Source organism: Gavia stellata, chromosome 2 (genome assembly GCF_030936135.1).
Source record: "Gavia stellata isolate bGavSte3 chromosome 2, bGavSte3.hap2, whole genome shotgun sequence".
In the NCBI taxonomy this organism is placed as follows: Eukaryota; Metazoa; Chordata; class Aves; order Gaviiformes; family Gaviidae; genus Gavia; species Gavia stellata.
In genome coordinates, this window is record NC_082595.1 from 95,776,673 (window position 1) to 95,799,801 (window position 23,129).

A 23,129-nucleotide genomic window follows, 5' to 3' on the forward strand; every position below is an offset into this window, starting at 1 on the left:
TTTTTTCTTTGCCTATTTAATTCTGGTTTGCTTCTATACAGCTCAAGTCAAATATAGGTTTAAGTTCATGACATAAAATGAGAACACATCTAGACAAAACTTTCTATTTCCAAGGGTGATGTGACTACTCCACCATACAGGTGCCTCTCTCCTTAGCTGTCTCCTTCTGGAACATCTAACATAAAACCTAAAAAGAAAGAAACTAAAAGCTAAATTCCATAAAACATTCAGATTTTCCCCACAGAGTGGTATCAGACTGTGCCAGGCATGCAAGTACATCAAATACAATTCAAGTTTCATCATGTTGTCATGGGTGGTAACAGATTTCAGGGGAAAAAGCAAAAGCAAAAAAATCCCACAGCTTCTAAATTCTTTATGCCCTTCAGACAGGAACAGGAAGCAGCAGATAACACATTCAAAGTTCTAACAGACACAAATGTTCTCAAAAATTCTCAGTTTGCATGATTAAAGCATAGGTACATCTATATTTGTATGTGTGCCAATACACACGCACATGCCCAGTTTTCTCCCCAAATTTAAAAGGCTGACATGCTTAACTTGCAAAAAAACCCCGTAACAGATACAGTATCACTTAGGAGGACAAGATGGAAAAATTATTTTTCTCCTTACCCAGAAAAATCAGCAGAATACTGTCCATAATCAAAGATATAGACTCTAGTAATTTGGCACACAGTGAGGTATCCCAAAGCAAAAACAAAGCAATACCTGGAAGGAAAATGGAAAAAAAGCTTTTCAATTAAAAACCATAAACATTTCTCCATTGAATAAACTACCTTTTAAGTAGAGTTTAGTCTCCAGTTATTTCTAGTGAATATTACATAATTGGAGTGTGCAATTACACCTTCATTCTGACTGGGTTTTTTTGGTAATATTTAGTCTATGCAAGCACATAGACTTTTTTTTAAAAGCGTGCACTACTAACTTACAGATTATATTGTAATTAGCCAAAATATTTAGTCACATAAATAAAGCGTAGGATTTATAATTTCAAGCATCACCCTAAAAACTGGAAGTCCTACAAAGACAAAGTGAATCTGTTAAGCTTTGTTTTAGTTCAAAGTTAATTTTTGTCTATATGAGTATAGAAATTTGGCAAATTATACATTAAACATTATTTCCATTGAATATATTTCTATACATTCAAAATTCAGCACCACAAATCCCACTGCTGCTGTTTTTAAAGGAACTGGAAGAGGTAATTAATTTTCAAATACACATCTTAAAACATATCTGAGTGAAAAAGGAACAGGGTGTCTTTATGCTGCCTGCAAATGTAAGAAAAACACAGGTAAGAACCACCTTATATGAGTATTATAAATATAATCTCAACATATCATTTTTTCAGGTCAAGGTTGGGATTTCCCCCCTCCCTTTTTTAAGATGTACAGCAGTACACTAGTGAGAACTGATTTGCCAATACACCTCACAAAATCTCCCAGATATTCTTTCCAGTCAAAAAGGATTGTGAATGCCAGCAAGAACTTAACTAATCCTTTAGGACTTTATGTATGAACTTCACAGTCTTGAAGATTTCCACATAACTTAGGAAACATTCATGGTAATGAACTCAAGCACTTGTTTCATGTTCACAAGACTGATGTGCAACCCCTACAGCAGACCATACTATACATTCAAAATCCTGTTAGAATGAAAATATTCATACACCAAATGGAAAATCATGACTAGGACTGGATTTAGGCAAAATAGCGAGGGACACTACAGGAGGGCCTTGGAACATGCTTCTCCTTTCTTTTCCAAATATTTTTGCAAAAAAAGTGTTAATACAATAAATTCTAAAGCCTTAGAAATTAGTCTTCAGTCTAAAAGCTGCCACACAGAACACTTGCAGTTTAACCGTAAGAATTGTGCTAGATATAAACAATTTAATATTCTAAAACATCCAACTTTCAAATTATAGATTACTTTATATATCAGCAGGTACATTAAACCACACATGTTACTTTCTAAAACAAAAGGTTTAGGGTGCCTGTCCTAGCAATAGCTTATTTTCTGTTTTCATGAATATTAATAATCCAGAAACAATATTATATTGGGTGGTTAATTGGTACAAAAGCATTTATAATAAGAATTCAACAAAATTACACAATAATTAGCTCATAATTATACCAAATTATTTCAGCAAGAAAAACAATTTAACACAATTAAGTAGTATGTAGCGGACTGCAAATATTAGGAGTATGATATAATGTAGAACACTTAAAAGTTTGGAATTAAAATTTCCCTGAGATATTTTAAGAAAAACTACCCCTTCCCCCCCCCCCAAAAAAAAAACCCAACCCAGGTTTCACATGAAGGAGGAATATATGGGTTTAGTTTTCCCACACTGAAATCAGTCCCTGTTCTTCCATTCACTAAAAATTCAGTATGATTTTCAGCTTTACCAGCCTCTTGATTTACATACTAAACAATCACAAATTAAAAGTAACTCATTACGTGTAGAGATACCTACATACCCACCCCATAGATACCATACTAAAAAGCCAAGAAAAATTTAAATACTGAGTTTTCTTTAAGAGAATCTCATTTTATCCCCACTGGCAAGATCATGTATTTAATAACAACAGCCTATACACAGTATATTGCAGTAGGTCTAGAATAAACAGAATTACAAAAATAATGCTAACTACAGCTTTCATAACTTAAAATGCTATCCATAGCAGCAATACATACTTTGTTAGGACAAAAAACACACTTAATACATTAGCGGATTAGGTACATACCTCAGATGGAAGAAAACAGACACCAGTTTCTACCTCATACAGTTCATGTTGTAAAACATCTACGCTGTTTTTAAACAAGACCTTATGAAGACTTCCTTTTGCAAGCAGAAAAGCTATGCTTATAAGTACAACTGAAGAAAAACTAATAAATATCCTAACAGAAGAAAAGTACTGCGACATCAGGAAACCTTAGGTTTTTCTCTATATAGTCATTATGATAGAGTCCTGCAGCATTATGCGAACATGGCAACTGCAAATTCCTGTGTCATTGAAGAAACAGGTCATTATTCTTGGGATCTTTTAAAGGCTCTGCATTCAAGTTCAAGATACATCTAGCGATTTTACTTATTGCATACCTTCCACATGCTGCACTCGAGAAATTTGGGATTTCCCCATGAGCAATTCCTCAGTTATTCTCCATGCATTCAAGTGTTTCATAAAAATTGCATTCCTCTTTAAGATGAACTTGAGTGATACTTAATGTTACCCCAGTTCTAAATATATGAGGAAATTGAGAAATAAAGAGATTATGTGGGTCTGAATACCAAACTGGGGAGATGCAAGGTCAATTCTTGGGTGAACTTATCTTTTTTAAAGTTGACAGAAAGGACAGCACCAGTACATTTCAGTCACACACGCACACAAGTGCTCTGTACTTCTACAAATCTAACCACAGGTGTTCCATGAAAGGTGAAAGATTGTATTTGTAGGTAATACAAGTAGTTTAAACCATGCTGTAGTGTCATGCACTTAGGAACACAGACTGAGATAGCAATGCTACCCGATTATGGCACAGTGAAATGTGTAGGGCAGTTTAAAGGTTACTTCTTCACTTGCAGGTTCCTGTGGCTTAAATGTCTTTCAACTTCTACAAGTTAACTTTCTATGATTAAATGACCGGCCTGGTAGATGGGGGGAGAGCAGTGGATATTGTTTACCTGGACTTCAGAAAAGCTTTTGATGCTTACCATCCTCATAGGCAAACTGATGGCATATGGGCTGGATGAGCAGATAGTGAAGTGGATTGAAAATAGGCTGAACGGACGGGCCCAGAAGGTGGTGATCAGTGACACAAAGTTGACTTGGAGGCCAGTAACTAGCTGTATACCCCGGGGTCAACACTGGGTCCAATCCCCTTTAACATCTTCATTAATGATCTGGATGATGGGACAGAGTGTAGCCTTATCAAGTGCGCTGATGACACCAAACTGGGAGGAGTGGCCGATATACCAGAAGGTCTTGCTACAGAATCACTATGGTTGGAAAAGACCTGTAAGATCATCAAGTCCAACCATCAACCCAACACCACCATGCCCACTAAACCATGTCCCGCAATGCCACATCCACACGTTCCTTGAACGCCTCCAGTGATGGTGACACCACCACCTCCCTGGGCAGCCTGTTCCAGTGTTTCACCACTCTCTCAGTAAAGAAATTTTTCCTAATATCCAGCCTGAACCTCCCCTGGCACAACTTGAGGTCATTTCCTCTTGTCCTGTCACTTGTCACTTGGGAGAAGAGGCCAACACCCACCTCTCTGCAACCCCCTTTCAGGTAATTGTAGAGAGCAATAAGGTCTCCCGTCAGCCTCCTCTTCTCCAGGCTAAACAACCCCAGCTCCCTCAGACGCTCCTCATAAGACTTGTGCTCCAGACCCCTCACCAGCTTCATTGCCCTTCTCTGGACACGCTCCAGCACCTCAATGTCCTTCTTGTAGTGAGGGGCCCAAAACTGAACACAGGATTCGAGGTGCGGCCTCACCAGAGCCGAGTACAGGGGCACGATCACCTCCCTACTCCTGCTGGCCACACCATTTCTGATACAAGCCAGGATGCCGTTGGCCTTCTTGGCCACCTGGGCACACTGCTGGCTCATATTCAGCCAGCTGTCAATCAACACCCCCAGGTCCTTTTCTGCAGGGCAGCTTTCCAGCCACTCTTCCCCAAGCCTGTAGCATTGCATGGGGTTGTTGTGACCCAAGTGCAGGACCCGGCACTTGGCCTTGTTGAACCTCATCCAATTGGCCTGGGCCCATCCATCCAGCCTGTCCAGATCCCTCTGCAGAGCCTTCCTACGCTCAAGCAGATCAACACTCCCACCCAACTTGGTGTCGTCTGCAAACTTGCTGAGGGTGCACTCTATCCCCTCATCCAGATCATCAATAAAGACATTAAACAAGACCGGTCCCAAAACTGAGCCCTGGGGAACACCACTTGTGACCGGCCGCCAACTGGATTTCACTCCATTCACCACGACTCTCTGGGCTTGGCTGTCCAGCCAGTTTTTTACCCAGCGAAGAGTGTACCTGTCTAAGCCATGAGTCGCCAGCTTCTCCAGGAGAATGCTGTGGGAGACAGTGTCGAAGGCTTTACTAAAGTCCAGGCAGACAACATCCACAGCCTTTCCCTCATTCACTAGGCAGGTCACCTGGTCATAGAAGGAGATCAGGTTGGTCAAGCAGGACCTGCCCTTCATGAACCCATGCTGACTGGGCCTGATCCCTTGGTTGTCCTGCACATGCCCTGTGAGCGCCCTCAGGATGAACCTCTCCATAATCTTCCCCGGCACCGAGGTCAGGCTGACAGGCCTGCAGTTTCCCGGATCCCCCTTCCGGCCATTCTTGGAGATGGGCGTCACGTTGGCAAGTCTCCAGTCAACCAGGACCTCCCCTGTTAACCAGGACTGTTGATAAATGACGGAGAGTGGCTTGGCAAGCTCCTCTGCCAGCTCCCTCAGTACTACCATCCAAAGGAACCTCAACAGGTTGGAGAAATGGACTGGCAGGAACCTCAGGACAGTCAGCAAGGGGAAGTGCTAAGTCCTGCACCTGAGGAAGAACAACCCCAGGCACCAATATATGTTGGTAGCCATGTAGCTGGAAAGCAGCTTGGCAGAAGAAGATCTGGAGGTCCTGGAGGACACCAAGTTGAACATAAGCCAGCAATGTGCCCTTGCAGTAAAGCCAAGGGAGAGGGACAGAGCTTTCCCAACATCTTTAAAGGAGAAAACATCATTTGCTATGACACTTGATCAGGAGCCCAACTGGCACGTTACCTTGAGTAAAGCCAGAAACATCTATCAGATCTAGCATCTGCTATCCTTCCCAATACCCTCTTCCAAACCAAAACCTAACTTAACTATGAAAAGTCCAGTTACAAAGAACAGCAACAAACTGAGCGCATCCTTTTTTGCCTGCAGGTTTATAAAGCATTTCTCTGGTTTTGGTGACCTGCTGGTGACCAAAACGTCAGCTAACTGAGTACTTCCAGATATCCTTTGAAATAGATGTTAGCCGTCATGACTGACATGGTGGTATTTCTCACAACATTCAGTTAATATCCACACTGAAGTTATAGCGCAAAAATGGAAGAAAGTAAAAAACCTTAAACCTCTTGCTGAGATTCCAGATTCCATTTTACAATCTAGAACAAAAGCTGTCTTCCCACAGAGAAATGAAACTTGCTGCTATGTTGCATTCACCAAACACAACTATGAATTTTAACTACCTTCTAACTATGTCAGCCACCAGTTCCAAGTTACACACAGCTTGGAAAACTTCAAATTTTTAACTGATGAGGAAAACACAGGAACTTGCAATGCATACAATGCTTTTCACCTTCCAAGTGCATCTCTGCACATTAGCCGTGCCACATCACATCCCTTGTTAATGAGAAATGTCATTTAACCAGGGAAAGTACAGCAACATATTCTCCCTAAAGGAGATTTAAAAGGTTTATGACAACTTGCGTCATTCCTGTTGTTTCTCCTGCAGGTTTGTGGTGCAACTTGCTGATCATCTTAACTCTCATACAAATCCAGCTTTACTTTAAAAAAATTGAAACAGATCTGAAAATGCTTTGAAAACTTTCTGAAGTACTCTTACTGTATGTTTTCTACCCTCTTCAAAGACTCATTCACCAAAAACACCCCTTAGATCAGAAAACTGAGTAAGGTTTTGCAGAGCTCAACCACATGAAGTTTTACCCAACTACAACAAAATTAATTACAGGCTGTACATGAATGCAACGGTTTTACTCAAGGCTATATTTTCTCCTCCAACAGAAAACCAATTGGTCTTAAAAGTCAATGTTACTCTATACCTGCTACTTGGTGAATAATGTTCTTGTGAGCAGAATGACACAAGTAATTCACACTGGACATCAACAACTAGAAGCAAGTCACAATATTGTTATTATTACTAATAACTTTAAGACAAACTTACCTGTAATGTATGTTGTACTATATATAATAAAGAGACACAAAGACATTCATTTAGAATATGTTCGAGACTAATTCACAGGATATTTGTCAAAATGACTTTACTTTATCTATCAACAGATGCAACGAAGTCAGACATGTCTGGGAGACACTGCAGTAATGAAGTAGCAGAAAGCAGAATAGATTGTCTGATATGTCTAACTTCTGATTTAAAGTTTAAAAAAAAAGATTAAGTGAACGATACTGGATAACCTGTTATACAGGAGGGCTTTTCTTGTACAACTCTGACATATTATGTTTTAATTCCTTACTATTTTGAACTTGCCAGAGTACTAAAAATAGTATTTAACATGTTCTGTCCATAAAATTCTATCATTCCTTTAAAAAAGAAATATATCAAGTAAACTAATCAAAGAGAGTTTTTAAAAAGTATATTCTAACATATTATACATAAAATATAACTTATAACATACTATGTATTACAATATATAGAAAATACTAAGTAAGCAGCCTCTCCAAGTAGTACTCTACAGAAGGTGCTCATCAAGAGAACTTCTGTTTAATTCTATTTAAGAAAAAAATGCAAAAGGATCTTATTAGCACAGAAAATACATTGCCCTATATCATTATTTCTTGTCCAGTTTTTTTTTGTCAAGTAACATTAATCAACGTATTTCTTTTTTTACCTGCATATATATAAAGCCAAAAAGCTTCCTTATATCTGTATGCATACATATATATAGACATACACACATACAGATATACAGGCTTCAGTTCTTCACATTCCATGAACTTTCTTTTAGTTTCCAAACATCTTGATGGAATTTGAGATACGTTTTCTGTTACACTTCTGAAGCACCATTTCTGCTGATGCAGAAAACCTCATCAATCTCATCCCCGTACTACCCCTCTTTATCATCCTCACAAGTTTAGCAGAGCCAACAGAACGTTCACAACAGCGCTGCTCATCTACTTCAGTGCAATGTGGTCTGATTTTGTTTGAATGGCTGATTTTTTTTTCCCCCCCACTACAGGCAAAGCCTTTTTATCCAGTGTTGCCTTATAAATTCATTCCACGTGATACACCTACTATCCTGCCCACCACATCATCTATAACAGAAAAGGACATAAAGGCCCCACACGAGTGGCAGTACTAGGTCAGGCAAAGTCTCCATCTAGCCCAGGATCCAGGACTCTATTCCTCACCAAAGCAGCACTACAACACAAATGCCCAGGAAAGCACAAGAGCAGAACAAGTACAGAAACTACTTCCCAGCGCTCCCTCAGACTCAAACCATCAGCACCTTAAAGACCTGTATTCAAACATGGCATCCATGCATTTAATAACAATCAGCACACTACTATCAACTTTTTGCTCCAAAGCACACTCTCATCTTTACCACCCTCTGTTGCTCCAAATACACTTGAGAAAGAGCCGTTAATTTCTACATTTTCAGCATAACTACATACAAATTTGACAGCAGAATGAGCCAGCAGAACCTACTTATATAAAGCTTCCATAGCTTTATATCTGTAGTTTAACAGCAGAACCCCCTGTGTCCCTCAAATTTTGGGTTGCTGACTAAGAAAGAGCAAGAGCATCTGTAGGTTAATTCTAGAGCTTTGTATCTGCTGACAGGCAAGCCGGGCTTCACACAGGCCCAGGCTAACCATAACATATATTAGCTGATGGTATCTGCATAACCAGGGGTGGGAGTTGCATTTTGTTTGATTTTACACTTTTGGGGGACTCAGCATCTTAGTTATAAAATATTTGGTCAAGTACCTACCATACCTATCTCTGTTTGCACAAGATGCAGCAAAAATAGAACTGCGACCTTGACAAAGGCACGCTTTGGGAGATGTCATAACAGCTTCTGTTATTTTAGGTTCTTCCCATGCAGTGGAAGGACAACAGCACAGTATGCTATTTTGCTGGAAGAAAGTTAAATAAACCAATCAACACAGGGCACTTTTTCACCAGCTAGTCAGCATATACTACGGATTTAGCCTTGAAATAAAGGTTTCATTTCCAGTCAAGATCCACTCCTTCCATTATGTTAGGAAATAAGACAATTTTTTTCTTTTAGATGTGTAATTATTCAGTTTCAAAAGGCAAACCTGACCACCATGTAACATTATACTGCTTTGATTTTTAGAAAAGGTGACAGAATAGCCTACGAGTTTTCCCATGCCCTGTGCTGAAAGCTGCTGCCTGGGTTTGTTTGTTTTTCTTACTGCTTCTGCCAACACAAAAACCCTAAAAAAAAATTTCTTGTCTCTAGGGTCAGAACTGAATTCTTATCAAAATGCAGCTATATTAATTGTTTTAATTCAAATAAGCATAATTAGTTTTCATTGCTCACACAGAGAAATTCAACTCTACGTGGTTAGCACATACAATATTTGTTTGCAAAATTCAGGGGGAAAAACATATGTCAAGCAAAAATGTACAAAGTGCCAAAGCTAAACACCACTTTCTGTAATCATCAAGTACAAGCCAATAAAAATACCGATTAGAATTGGCTTATTTTTGACTGTCTAGAAGTCACAAGGTAAGCTAGCCTGCCCCAACCTGCTGTTGTTACACCAAGAAGAGATTCCTATTTACACAATTCCTGTTCGAACTGTGGATGCACTACTGACATACCTCATCGGTATTACTTAGAACATGGATCAGTTTTATGATGTCATCGGTAACAGACTCAGAGTGTGTGGCCTTAATCAAGTCCCAGTCCTTTCTGCGTTTCAAGAAACCACTCTCTAAAATGTGAGCAATATTAATCCTTTTGAGCCAGTTGGAAGCTTTCTGATCCACACAGTATTTTGTCCCTTCTGATTACTTCAAGCAGAGATCCAAAATGCATTAAAAAAACAAAAAAAGACAAAACCAGACTGCCTATGAGTCCATTTCCAGAGAAGGAAGCGTTCATACCATCGTGCTTTGGTAACAAGCAGTCTAGCTATCCCAACCCATCCCTCTTCAACCATCAGTTGAAGATTTTGGGGTCTGATAGCCATTTTAAAGCAAATTTAACAAGTAGACAGAGTTCTCCAACATTTAGATGCAACAACAGTCCTATACAACATATGGCAAAACAGCTGCACGCAGCCTCCAATGCCACTTGCTTAGCCTGCCTACGCTACGGCGCAGTAGCTTGCTGAGCTGGTCAGCACATGCTGTCCACATGTCAGGCCCACACCTCTGGACTAGGTTAGTGTCTGTGTTGGGTTTTGCTCAGCCAGTAGAGAAAAAGCTATCCAAGCCCATTGGTTTCCTGCATAAAACCAGACACACAAAGCCATGGGACATGGGGCTTCATTAGCTCAACAGGCACCCAGAACCATTTGCGATGGTTTTGCCAGTTTTGTATACTACAGATTCACTGTAGACATTATAACTTGCCTAATGTATTTTGATGTTTTGCTACATAATGGCTTGTAAAGTAAATCTTGAACCAAGCTAAATTAAATGATTATTCCATTTATAGCTACAGGCCATATTCCAAATGCAACATTAATATGACAAATACAACACAGATATTCTTGTCAAAATGCATACTAAAAACATGGTATTTTCCACATGCTCCCTAAGTTTACATTCTCTCGCTTTCCGACCTGTCGCCTTGCTCCCTCCAAATCTCAAGGACAAGGAGATCAGCGTCAGGCTCTCGTACAAGGGAGAAACATGATCTACAACTAAAGGGGCAGCAATGGGTAGGGTGCTTTCATATCTTCCCTGGGATGGAAGAAACATGTTGTGTGCTTCATCCTTCCTGTAAGCCTCCAAAGGAACATGGAACCAGGAAGGGTAGGAATAGAAAAATTTTATCCCTTACCAGACTCAAAGCTGAGAGCTGAAGTTGACCCTGTCCAAAATCTTAATGTTAAACTCAGATGAGACATGAGAGGTCACCTAAGTTCTCTCTCACCTGAAAAGCCATAGTGTGTCATTCCAACCCCTATTTCTGCAATCGCTTGAAAGTATAATAGTAAACAATGTAGATAAGAGCACCAGATCTGACCTGTATATTTTAAGAAGTTGACAATAGTACGTAGTACTTAAAAACACACGCGAAGAAAGCCTAACAGCTTCACAGCACAAAATATGTAAAGGCAGAACTCCCTGATGTTGGAATCCGTCTTACAAAATCTAGATGAAGTAAGGAGGTTCTTGACACATATTCTGACAAAGACGAGTACTCATAATTCAGAAGTAAAATAGCTGCTAAGTTTTATGAACACTTCTATGCTGGCACTGTGAATTTTCATCTGTTCACCCATTTTTCTATTCATTTTTTGATATAATGTTTGCCTAGCTATATGATGTTTCAGCATCGCAGCATGCAAGTAACTTTATCCTTCCTCTTTCTCCTATGTGATACATAAGTAACCTTCTTTCAAACATCAGAACCATACCCAGTATCTTTACTTTTGCAAACCAGCAGGAACCCATAGAACACACAGCTAGAAAACAATCTCCTTTTAGAAGCCAGACAGCAACACAACTTCTGTGGAATTTTTAAGGAAATAAAGATGTTATTACATAACATTGACAATAACAGTACTATTTTGAAGTACAGCCCTACTAGCCATAATGGTTTAGCAACTGTAAACTAGAACTGCTAAATAAAAAATATGTTTCAGTGGACCATAAAGCTTCATACAAGAACTCACAGCCAGTAAAACACAACAAGTTCTCTGCTGGCAAAACCATGGTGAGGTCAATCATTAAACTCGTTACTGCAGTAAACTCAGTACTTGGCAAGTATCATCTTGGATAAAGATAAGAGTGAGCTATTACTTTCATTCACCCACTCATCACCCTGCTCTAGCTACACACCCCCCTTGCACCCCATACACATCCCCACGTGCCACAGCTGTTGCTCCTTCCTGGCTGCAGAGCAGAACAGATTCCCAGCTGTCTCAGCCCCCAAGCTCTGCTGAGACTTCCACATCCTTGCCTGGAGACACAACACCTGAGAGAGAAATGGCATGACTGCAACAGCACCAGGAGAGAGGGAGAAGTTTTGCTCACTTGTGAGGTGATGCATGCCAGCTGGAATTTGTGTTCACCCCACCAGGAGACATTTTCTGCACATGTTAAGGATGGCAGCAGCTGGGAAGCATATGGGATGCTATTTGCTGAGAAGGTGGTTGTGCAGCCAGAATCAGTACAGAGGGCAGGTAGCAGATTAATAAACAACCCAAATCCCTGTAAAGTGGAGTATGCAAAGTGAAAGGCCACAGGAATCAAATTTAGTTACAGGAATTGAATATTTGAATGATTCCAATATCAAAGGAAAGCCAGGACTTTGTGTTAACCATCTAACATATCCAGAAGACAGTTGCATTTCCTTTTAAACCATTTCTCAAAAAAAAAAAATGCCCTCTTTTACAGAAGTACTTATGAGAGGGGATGATGGTACTTAACTTTCCACCCTATTTATTGCTTCGCCTTCAGGACAGAATCAAACAGTTCTTTGATTTCAACTGGCCACTGAGTTGACTGCAGTCCCCACAGCTGGTCTGACCTGCACCAAACCTGCAGCCCTATTCCTTCCTGAGCTATTTACATCATCTTGCAATCAGACATGCATCTCAAGCAGCACAACATTTGGAATAAAAGCTTTTCTGAAAAATCTGGTTTACTTAAAATATAACTTAAATTAAATGCCTGCTTTGCTCTGATGCTTAACATTCCTTTAACCTGGCAAGACCTATCCCTTCAGATGACTTGTTTCATTTCTGTCCAATTTTCTCTCCCACGCCCCCCCCCCAAGCTAAGTTAAAGCACCACAATCACACAACAATTTCTTATCTTCTACATCCTTTAATCAATGCATGGCAATGTATATACATTCACATGATGCATCAACTTCACCACTGTCACAGTATTTGTCATATGCTTCTGCAGAATCACATGTAGAGATCTAAGTCAGCTGTCTCCTGTTTCCAGCCTGGAGAAAACTTGTTGGTAGCTCCATTTTCTTTGCTCCATGGTGAAGCCTGACACAGGTTACTCCTGAATACAGGATGGCAACTTCTATTTTCATGCAGATTTCTTTCCTCCCACATGACAGAAACACTATTGATTATTTCCAGGGGTGAATTTGACATACTCCACAAAAAGAGTGATATGCAATAGAAATGGCATGGCAAGAAACCACTCCTCAGCAAAAGTGAGCTCTATGCATAGGGGTTATTTGTGGCATACAGTGGTCCTACTGTACACTCACAAGGCAATACTTCAGCTTGATGGCTGAGAAGAATCAGTACCTGTAGATTGTTGGATGCAAGTATACAAGGAACCAAATATGAAAAAAGCCTTGCATTTATTTTTGGAACATTTTTCCTTTTTCCAGTTAACAATGGGAAACACCAAAAAAAAGAAAATTAGCTACTCAGTGACAGTCCAAGTCATGGCACAATCACTCACGGAAGTGTCATAATTAACCCCAGGCAAACAATAATTATTCAAAGGTACATTTATAATCTCTAAGTTAGGAAGTAACTGTATTCTCAGAGTATATATTTATATATTACACATTTATAATTAGATAAACTATACCTTTTTTAGTTTTGATTTACTTGGATACTGTCTTGATCCTACCTCCATACACATTTGGACTTAGCTGCACTTTCAGCCTATGCTAGCCACTGAACTGCTTGCACTCTGCTTTGTAATCTCCCTGTTCTTCAGTAAAGATGTAGAAAACCACTTGTGCTCGTGATCTTCTAATGCCCTTCAAAATTTCCCTCTAAATGCATAGAGCAATCCAATTATCTCAATTAACTAAAAAAAAAGAAAAAATTTCTCAGTTTATTCCAGCCAGAAGAATCACATGACCTGTCCCTAACAACATATTGTATAGAGTCAACTAGCAGAAACTTTTGGGTAGATTTAATCACAATATATGCTAGTGTAAGAGGCCACATTTCTGTATAAATGCAGTTTTCACATCAATGCTAAGAAGGATAAGGAATGTTAGGTTGTTCATCAATTATCCTTTGAGATATGAAATCAAAACCATGAATTATTCGCCTATATGTACACCCATATTAGTGCCATTTGCCTATCACTCCTCATCAAGGAAGAATTACTGAATTACTTACATTTCCTAAAACTCACTACAGACCTCAACTTTCAATTCACTGAATTTATATAATTGAGAAAAGTAATTTAAAATTCTCTCAAAGAACTAAATAATAATCCGTCTTACTTCATCAATTTCTTTTTCCCAGTATTCAAGCCCTTTCCATACTCACCAAGGATCTGGAAATTTCCTCATACTACTGGTTTATTTTGTTTTGTACAAGTACGGATATGACCAAACACAATGAGCCATTCTTTATGCAAGCTAAGACCAGTTATTTTTCTCATCACAAACAGGGTGTCCAAGCAAATGAACTTCTTGCTCCCAAATCTTTTGTAACACCAACTTATCAATGAACGAAATCTTTCGCTGCTAGCAGGACTGCCTGGAGGCTGCAAGTTACATACAAGGAAGGTATCTGCAATCATTTTGCCAGCTCAAAGCTTCCTTTGTGAAAATTTTCATTACTTAAATTCCTTTGTCTACAGGTAACACAGGAGTCACAAGAGAATTCTAGAGACACTTATGAATTTTAAACCTGAACTACAAAAAAGAGACTGAGAAGGGAGTTTGTCTTGATTTGTATTTTTCATGACTGGTACTAATCTGAATTAGAAAATATGCTCAAATTTCTTTTTAATCATAATTCTAGGCAGTATGCAGTGAAAGACTCCATATTTAGACTATTAAAGCCAAATATTCTCATTTAGAATCAAGTTTGTTAGACTTAGAGCAACAGTCAAAAAAGTTATTTACATGAAATAGTTTATACCTATTTGCTCATAGCAAGAAATACATGTTACATACCTACAGAAGCAGATTACTATTATTATGGTGGCAAAGGTGCCACTGTGCATTAGATAGTTCACCAGAACACTGTTCAACAGCCAGCACAGACAGGCAGAACAATCAAGGAGCAGAACTGAACTCCAGCAGCCTTGGAGACCCATCACAGACTCATCGTACAATTACAAATGGGTGACTTAAACCAAGATCCACAAATGCAAGTGTTCCTATTTATAGAGTTCTTCTTTAGGCACTCAAATTCCCATTGTATAAATCCACAGAACCTTGATATGTAGGAGCTAAATTTATGAAGCTATTTCAATCCCTTTGACTGCCCCATCTATAAAACACGAATAGAAACACTTACCTAGTTCACAGGAGCATTCTATGAGTAAGTGCGTTAAAGATTACAATTCACTGAACTGCTTTATGGTCACTATTATGGGAACACCTAAACACTAAGCTTGTCTACTCTCCAAAACAAGTTTTGTTACAAAGCCTCCAACATATGTATAAATTATGTTCAAGTTAGTTAAAATCACTAATTTTCAGATAGAAGAGAACTTTTAATTTCATTCTCAGCATGTTAAACTCCACACTGTAACCCTTCAAGCCTAAAAATAGCATGATTGCCAGTCAGCCAGAAATTTAGCATGCATCCAGAAGCTCCTACGCTGCACTTGCCAGGAATGTCAAGACTTTGAAAAATCACATATATTATAACAGTCAAGACAAACTAATCTGTAACACAAGCACACAGTGCGCACCCTCTGATTATTCAGTACCGTGATGCCTGGCAGTGTCACTACAGTTAAGCTTCATTCTGTGTTTTCATTATAAACCACATTTGAAGAAAAGTTTCAGCTAAATGTGCATGCCCTGTTCTACATTCCTTAAAAAGGGTTTAACATATTAGTTATTATTACAGAATCTCATACTGGTTTGGCCACCAAAATCTATAGGTACCTATATAGTCACAGACCAGAGTAATGAGAACTCCCCCATGAGGGAGTTGAACCATTTTATTTATCTGAAACAAAACACAGTGCGTTTATATGCCTATTTTTTGCCTTAGTTATTTGATTATCAGTTATGTTTTCAAAATGGGAATAGATCTCATTGCTTGATCTTAAGATGACCACGTATCCCTCCAGCCAAGGCTAAATTTGAATTACTCTTCAATACTCAGAGTCCTAGCTTTGCAACTGTTTACAATGCTCTTGCTCTACTAGTAATCACTCTCCTCCTACCTTTAGTTGTTGGAAAAGTTGAGAAAGTAATTCTGTAAAGACTAGTTTGAAAACATATTCTATGTAGGCCTTTTTTTACTTAAAAGAGAAAATTTAAACAGCATTAGTTTGAGAAAATGTCAAGATGGAATGCTTTTTAAACTTCTGCTAGGTGTTAAGGACAAATACTGTTTGCTGTAACACCATTTCACATAGTCTTACGCCAGCACACACAGGCAAACTAGAAAGAGGCAAAAGGAAGAAAAAAGTTGGTGGCAGTCTTGTGAGAAGAGCACAGAATTAAAACAAGCAAACAAATTGCAAGATTCATATTTTGCTTTGGTGAGTTCAGCTGCATGCCAGAACCTTGTCATACTTTGTCTCTGGAAATGCAAAGATAACAAGAAAAGTGTAAAGTGAAAAAGGACAGGTAAAAAAGAATCAACAGAATTCGTTATTATTTATTTCTCAAATTTCTCAAATTATTTCAACAGTGAAGCAATAATGTCTGTGAATGTAATGACGTAGAAAAAAGTATGAAGGTATGTCTCTTATGAAACCTATGACTGCAAGAATAAAGGGACAAAGATTTTAATCCAGAGGAGTAGTTACTCATCACCACCCAAATCATACTGGACTGCTGCAAAAATCATGAGACCAGATTTGCAAGGAAGAAAGGGCAACCTCAGGCTATCAGAACTGCTGTTAAGAAGCCCACCACTTTGCACTTTGTTTTGTTAGCCTAAGGTGTGTTTTATGAAGTGGTAATAAAATACATTAACTGCTGTCAATCTTAACTCAATGTGGACAATGAAGCATAGGGCAGGTTTTTGTTCTCAAGGTGAGCTTTTATCTTTTATAGTCCTACTCCTAGCTGATTATCAGCTTGAAGGAGAACAGCACAGGATAGTGATGGTTGTCCAGACCCAAAAGGATAAAGTCCTGAGTAACCTCATCTGACCCCATCACCCTGCTGACCTCATCACCCCATCACCATGACCCTGCTTTGAGCAGGAGGCTGGCTCCAAGACCTCTTGAGGTCCCTTCCACCTGAAACCTCTCACTCTATGAATTTATTCAGTTTATTTAACTGTAAATGTAACAGTTTATTTAACTGTTAATTCACTAAGATGAAGTATGGTAAAGAAAATTAGCAACTTTTTTCTACTGAAGTTTGCCATCAAATAATAACATAGCTGCATTCCAAGCATAAATTAGTAGTGTCTAACAGCTTTTTGTCCCAAAACAAGTTAAGTTCATTTTCCTCAAATAATCAAAATCCTTCCTAGCGCTTGTGAAAGAAGAGAGTTGCACAAGAAGAGTACCACAGGATGCAGGGTAAAGCAGACCTTACTGAAAGAAGTTACACTGCAGTCATCAGTACTGGAGCAAAACTGAGATGTTGCCACATGGGATAAATGCAACAACAATGATACTTTTGCATATAGTTTCATCTGTATAGTATCTATACATCACCATATAGTAAGTTATAAAATATTGCTATATTTATGGAATTGTACTAAAAGCACCAACCTTGAAAATTCTAGTATTTTAATTTATGTAATAACAGAAACATGTACCTTCTATACAAACTTGTAAATTCCCAAAACATGAATTTAAATAGAAGATTCTATTGCACTGTAAGCATCACAGTTAAATCTCAGATTTCTCTTACTAGTCTAGGTACAAGACTATTTACTCCCAAATACCTTTTTTAAGTTGCAGAAGCCTGTAACTATAAGAGCAAATGTGTCATCTCAACTTTTAGTATAGGCGGCAGAGATTTTAGAAAAATCCACATTTTTATTAAAGACACAAAACATTTGTAAAGATACTTTCAAAGAAATAACTGGGGAAATGACAGGGGAGCACGTGAGAGGAAAGGAGTAAAAAAGATAATTTACTTTAACAACCATATGCTCCAGTCGTCACTACGATTTGCTGTGGGAAACCATCATTTAAAAAGTCTCCACATGTTCATGCCCCAAACCACTTAAAGAAGAACAGGAGTTATGCAAAGCACCCGGAGTTAGCCACAGTTTTAAAATTGCATGTCTGGATCCGCACACCACCACCACCCCCCCCCCCCTTATAGAAAGCTTTCCAGAAGTGTTATAAAGGCTTTTATTTGGGGCAGGGGGAACACGACACACAACAAAACCAATACACACACAAGCATTACTAGAACAAGAAGTTTAAAATTTAAACAGAAAAATCTGAGAGCAAGTAGGGCAGACAGAACAAAAAGCACATCCCTCCCTCTGTTCATTGTGTCCTTGGCAGACAGGCCTGTACTTCCAGCCAATTCTACTATTTTCTGAACGGTGGTGCATTCTGCTCAATTACCCCCAGTCCCTCGGAAGCTCTCCCTGTCCCCTCCAAGGCCCAGCTGCCTGCTCCCGGCCCCTCACTGAAGCCTCGCAGCCTCTAGACCAGCCATAGGCATCAGCAGCTCCCTCTGTGACTCTCCTTTTGCCACACTTCAGCAATTTCTCAGCCCCTTAATCCCCAAGCAAGCTCTCAAAAGAAGAAACAATTTCTCCCTCCATACAACAGATCCACCTATCCCTATCTTAAAAGGAAGAAATGAGTCATGATGCATTTTGTTCACTGCAATTTATTTTGGTACTTCTCAGGCAATTTTTGTTTTACATAACGGATCAAACCAATGGCTCGATTCAGTATCCTTGTCAGGAGCAGATAAATCAGAAGCAGTTGCAAGGACCAGATGGCACAGTAGCTCAGACTAGAAAATACCTGGTTAGAAAACAAATGCTACTTTCATAGTGGGTCCATTAGGAGACCTATTAAAAAGGTGAAAAACAGGCAGGCATAACAAGAAATGATGCCAGTAATACAGCTCAAAAACATTCAGACTAGAATCAATAAAAAATATTATGGGAATCAACTTCTAATGGAAAACATCTTCTGACTCTCAGAATCTTCTGCAAAAGCATCAATCTTAATTGTGAAATACATTTAATTAAACAAGTTATTGGTTGTAATAACTGTGGGAAATACTATGTCTGTACTATATCAGAAGCCAGGTAAGATGAACTTAAAAATCTCCCTTTAAAAGTTTACCTTATCCTCATGAAGGCTTTATCTTAACTCCTTATAGCTGGAAACCATTTTAGATTTTGATGCCTAGTATTTATAAACCTCCTGTATTGGGTTTGCGTGGCAGCGCTTTGATAGCAGGGGGGGCTACAGGGGTGGCTTCTGCGAGAAGCTGCTAGAAGCTTCTCCTATGTCTGATAGAGCCAATGCCAGCCGACTCCAAGACGGATCTGCCACTGGCTAAGGCTGAGCTAATCAGCAACAGTGGTAGCGCCTCTGTGATAACATATTTAAGAAGGGGGGAAAAACCGGGAAGCGGCAGCCGGAGAAGAGAGGAGTGAGAATATGTGAGAGAAACAACTCTGCAGACACCAAGGTCAGTGAAGAAGGAGGGGAGGAGGTGCTCCAGGCACAGGAGCAGAGGTTCCCCTGCAGGCCCTGGTGAAGACCATGGTGAAGCAGGTTGTCCCCCTGAAGCCCATGGAGGTCCACGGTGGAGCAGATATCCACCTGCAGCCCATGGAGGACCCCACGCCGGAGCAGGTGGATGCCTGAAGGAGGCTGTGATCCTGTGGGAAGCCCATGCTGGAGAAGGCTCCTGGCAGGACCTGTGGAGCCGTGGAGAGAGGAGCCCACGCTGGAGCAGGTTTGCTGGCAGGACTTGCGATCCCGCGGGGGACCCACATTGGAGCAGTCGGTTCCTGAAGGACTGCACCCCGTGGAACGGACCCATGCTGGAGCAGTTCGTGAAGAACTGCAGCCCGTGGGAAGAACCCACGTTGGAGAAGTTCGTGGAGAACTGTCTCCTGTGGGAGGGACCCCACGCTGGAGCAGGGGAAGAGTGTGAGGAGGAAGGAGCGGCAGAAACAACGTGTGATGAACTGACCGCAACCCCCATTCCCCGTCCCCCTGTGCCGCTCGGGGGGGAAGAGGTTCGGGAGTGAAGTTGAGCCCGGGAAGAAGGGAGGGGTGGGGGGAAGGTATTGCTTTTTAAGATTTGGTTTTACTTCTCATTATCCTACTCTGATTTTGATTGGTAATAAATTAAACTAATTTCCCCAAGTCAAGTCTATTTTGCCCATGATGGTAATTGGTGAGTGATCTCCCTATGTCCTTATCTCGACCTACGAGCTTTTTCCTCATATTTTCTCTCCCCTGTCCAGCTGAGGAAGGGGAGTGAGTGAGCAGCTGTGTGGTGATTAGTCCGGCTGGGCTTAAACCACGACACCTCCCAGAATCTTCCCTCTCTAGTAAGGATAGCCCTCCTTGGCATTTTCCTATGGTCTTGGCCTCAGGAACATCTTAGAAAATTAAAATCTGGATTTCCACTATGAACTGAGATAGGCAGTTCATTTGGACAGGACAGTCATAACCCCTGCTTCTTTTATTTTCTCAGCAGCAATAGGAACATCAAATCCAGCTTTCCATCCCAGATCCCTTCCTAGTCTCCTCCTCACTGTCCTACAACAGAAGTGCAATTTCTCCTATGCAGACAAACAGCTTTAGGTAGGTTCTGATCTTACATCCCTTCTAATTAACTTCCTTTTCAAGACAACCAACTCAAATGTCCTCAATTTCTCATTCAAGTTTTCCATGCCTCTTGGTTTTTTTTTTTATTAACCTTCTCCAAATCCTCAGTAACTGAACAGTACTCCACGTGAAATAAAGTCCTCAACACTGGGCTCTGTATGACACCGCATCCCCTATCCATGTAAGAACAGTATGTCTTCCCTATTACTCTCCATGTCACGTAGCTTGTTTTATGAATCTTCTCTTAGAGGTCCTCCATGATAGAGAGATCCTATTCCTAATTTCAAACCAACTATGTTGTATGCACAGTTGAACAGCCTCAACTGAAGTAAGTATTGTTTGCTTTTTCAGCGTTGAACTAAGCCTGTGATTTTTTTGTCCATTTATTGTCTTCTATTACTTCTGAAGTTCCTCAAAGTCTTCCTTTGTCTGAAGAAAACATTATTACCTGCAATTGTTAGCTGAATTAGGCAAAGTGTTGCCAGCAGGTCAAGGGAGGTGATCCTTCTCCTCTACTCAGCACTGGTGAGGCCATACCTGGAGTACTGCATCTAGTTCTGGGCTCCTCAGCACAAGGGAGATGTGGACATTGTGCAGTGAGTCCAGCAAAGGGCCACAAGGATGATGAAGGGACTGGAGCATCTCTCCTATGAGAGCAGGCTGAGAGAGCTAGGACTGTTCAGCCTGGAGAAGAGCAGGCTCAGGGAGATCACATCAATGTATACAAATACCTGAAGGGAAGGTACAAATAAGATGGAGCCAGGCTCTTTTTAGTGGTGCCCAGTAACAGCACCAGAGGCAATGGGCACAAACTCAAACACAGGAGGTTCCATCTGAACATCATGAAACACTTCGAGAGTGACTGAGCACTGGGACAGGTTGCCCAGAGAGGCTGTGGAGTCTCCCTCCTTTGAGATACTCAAAAGCCACCTGGACATGGACCTGGGCAACATGTTCCAGGTAACCCTTCTTGAGCAGAGGCATTGGACCAAATGACCTACAGAGGTCCCTTCCAACCTCAACCATTCTGTGATTTTTAATGTCTTTTTCAGATCATTAATACATCTAATTCTGAGTTGTGGAGTTGCTGAACTTTTACCCAGAAAAAGTCTATTTCTACTAGCTTCCTATTAGTAGATGATACTTAATAGACAGCAGCCCTTTTCCTCTAACAAACACTTAATGCTTAGGAGCAACTCACAAGAAACTGCTTTTCATCCATCTTTCCTTCTAACAGTTACAGTACGTTCAGAAACATGCAAGTCAAATAGCCTGTAAATCAAAGGCATTATTGCCAATTTCAGAAAACAAATTCAAAGATAAGGTTCAGAGACAATGTGGAGAGAAGAGTGGACAAATCAAAATGCAAGTAAAATCTAAAAGATATTAAGTTAAATGCAGCTTAGTTAGTCATATTTAATAATTAACCACTGAGAAAAATTTAGCATGGGTAAAATTTCCTTGAAACTGGAAAAAAGGGCTAAGGTTCTTTAGAACCTGATCTTTAAAAGTAGAAAGGGGAACTCAAAATCATAGACCTGTAAACTTGATATCAAATAATATAAAGCGTTTTGTTGTTGTTTTTTGTTTGGTTGGGTTTTTTTTTTAATACCCAGTATGTATTCATAAACACTTAGAAGGTAAACAGTGCAACACAACTGAGTCAAAGGCTTGTCTAGAACAAGTGTTATCAAAACAGCTTATTTCTAATGACTTGGTTAGACGACTGCAACTAACAGGCATGGTCTGCCATATGAGCCGCACCATGCACACCCAAAGCCTAATGACTGCTGTGATCAAACCTATCCTATTAGCACAGCCAGTGTGAGGTACAGATATGCATACAGCCAATTACTCTGTCTTAATCCTGATGTTCGAGTGGCTGGAGACTACCTGCCAATATCCAAATTGTACAAAAAAGAAGAAAAAAGGTATTGATGAAACACCATCAAATCATAAGGATATATCGATATAGTTCTACTAACTCAAACATACCAAAACAACAGGAAACATTAAGTATTTTGGTAACAGTAAGTACACTAGTTAAATCTGCAGATGGACATTAAGTTATAAAAACTGCAAACACGTAGTCAATCAAAAAACCAAGTTACCTTGGAAAAAAAAAAACAACCTAAGAAAGGTTTGAAAGCATCACATGGAGTTGAATTAAATTGTGTGCAAAGCACAAGTTTGGCTGTAAATAATCAACCACACCGATCTGTAATGGAAACCAACTATTAGGTAGCATTAGAGCAGAAGAGGATCTGTGGAAAGTCACAGCATTGCAAAACAGACAGAATAAGCTTTTTACTTTGCTTAGCATTACAAATACCTCAACCTGTTTTGAAAAGCAAATCTCCAAGTGACATAGAAGAACTGAAAGAAGTCCAAAAGCAGCTACACAAAAATGGAAAGAGGCCTTGAAAACACAACCTGAGGAGAGATTT

At 39.9% G+C, this 23,129-nt stretch overlaps 1 protein-coding gene across 1 annotated transcript in view; it reads right to left on the minus strand.

Annotated features, from left to right (window-relative positions):
• Window positions 1-23,129, minus strand: part of MBOAT2 (membrane bound O-acyltransferase domain containing 2) — a 94,937-nt gene that overhangs the window by 31,549 nt on the left and 40,259 nt on the right. Inside the window, exon 4 of the mRNA XM_059835520.1 lies at window positions 631-726. Coding sequence (XP_059691503.1) covers window positions 631-726 — 96 coding nt within the window. The remainder of the gene's footprint in view (window positions 1-630; window positions 727-23,129) is intronic.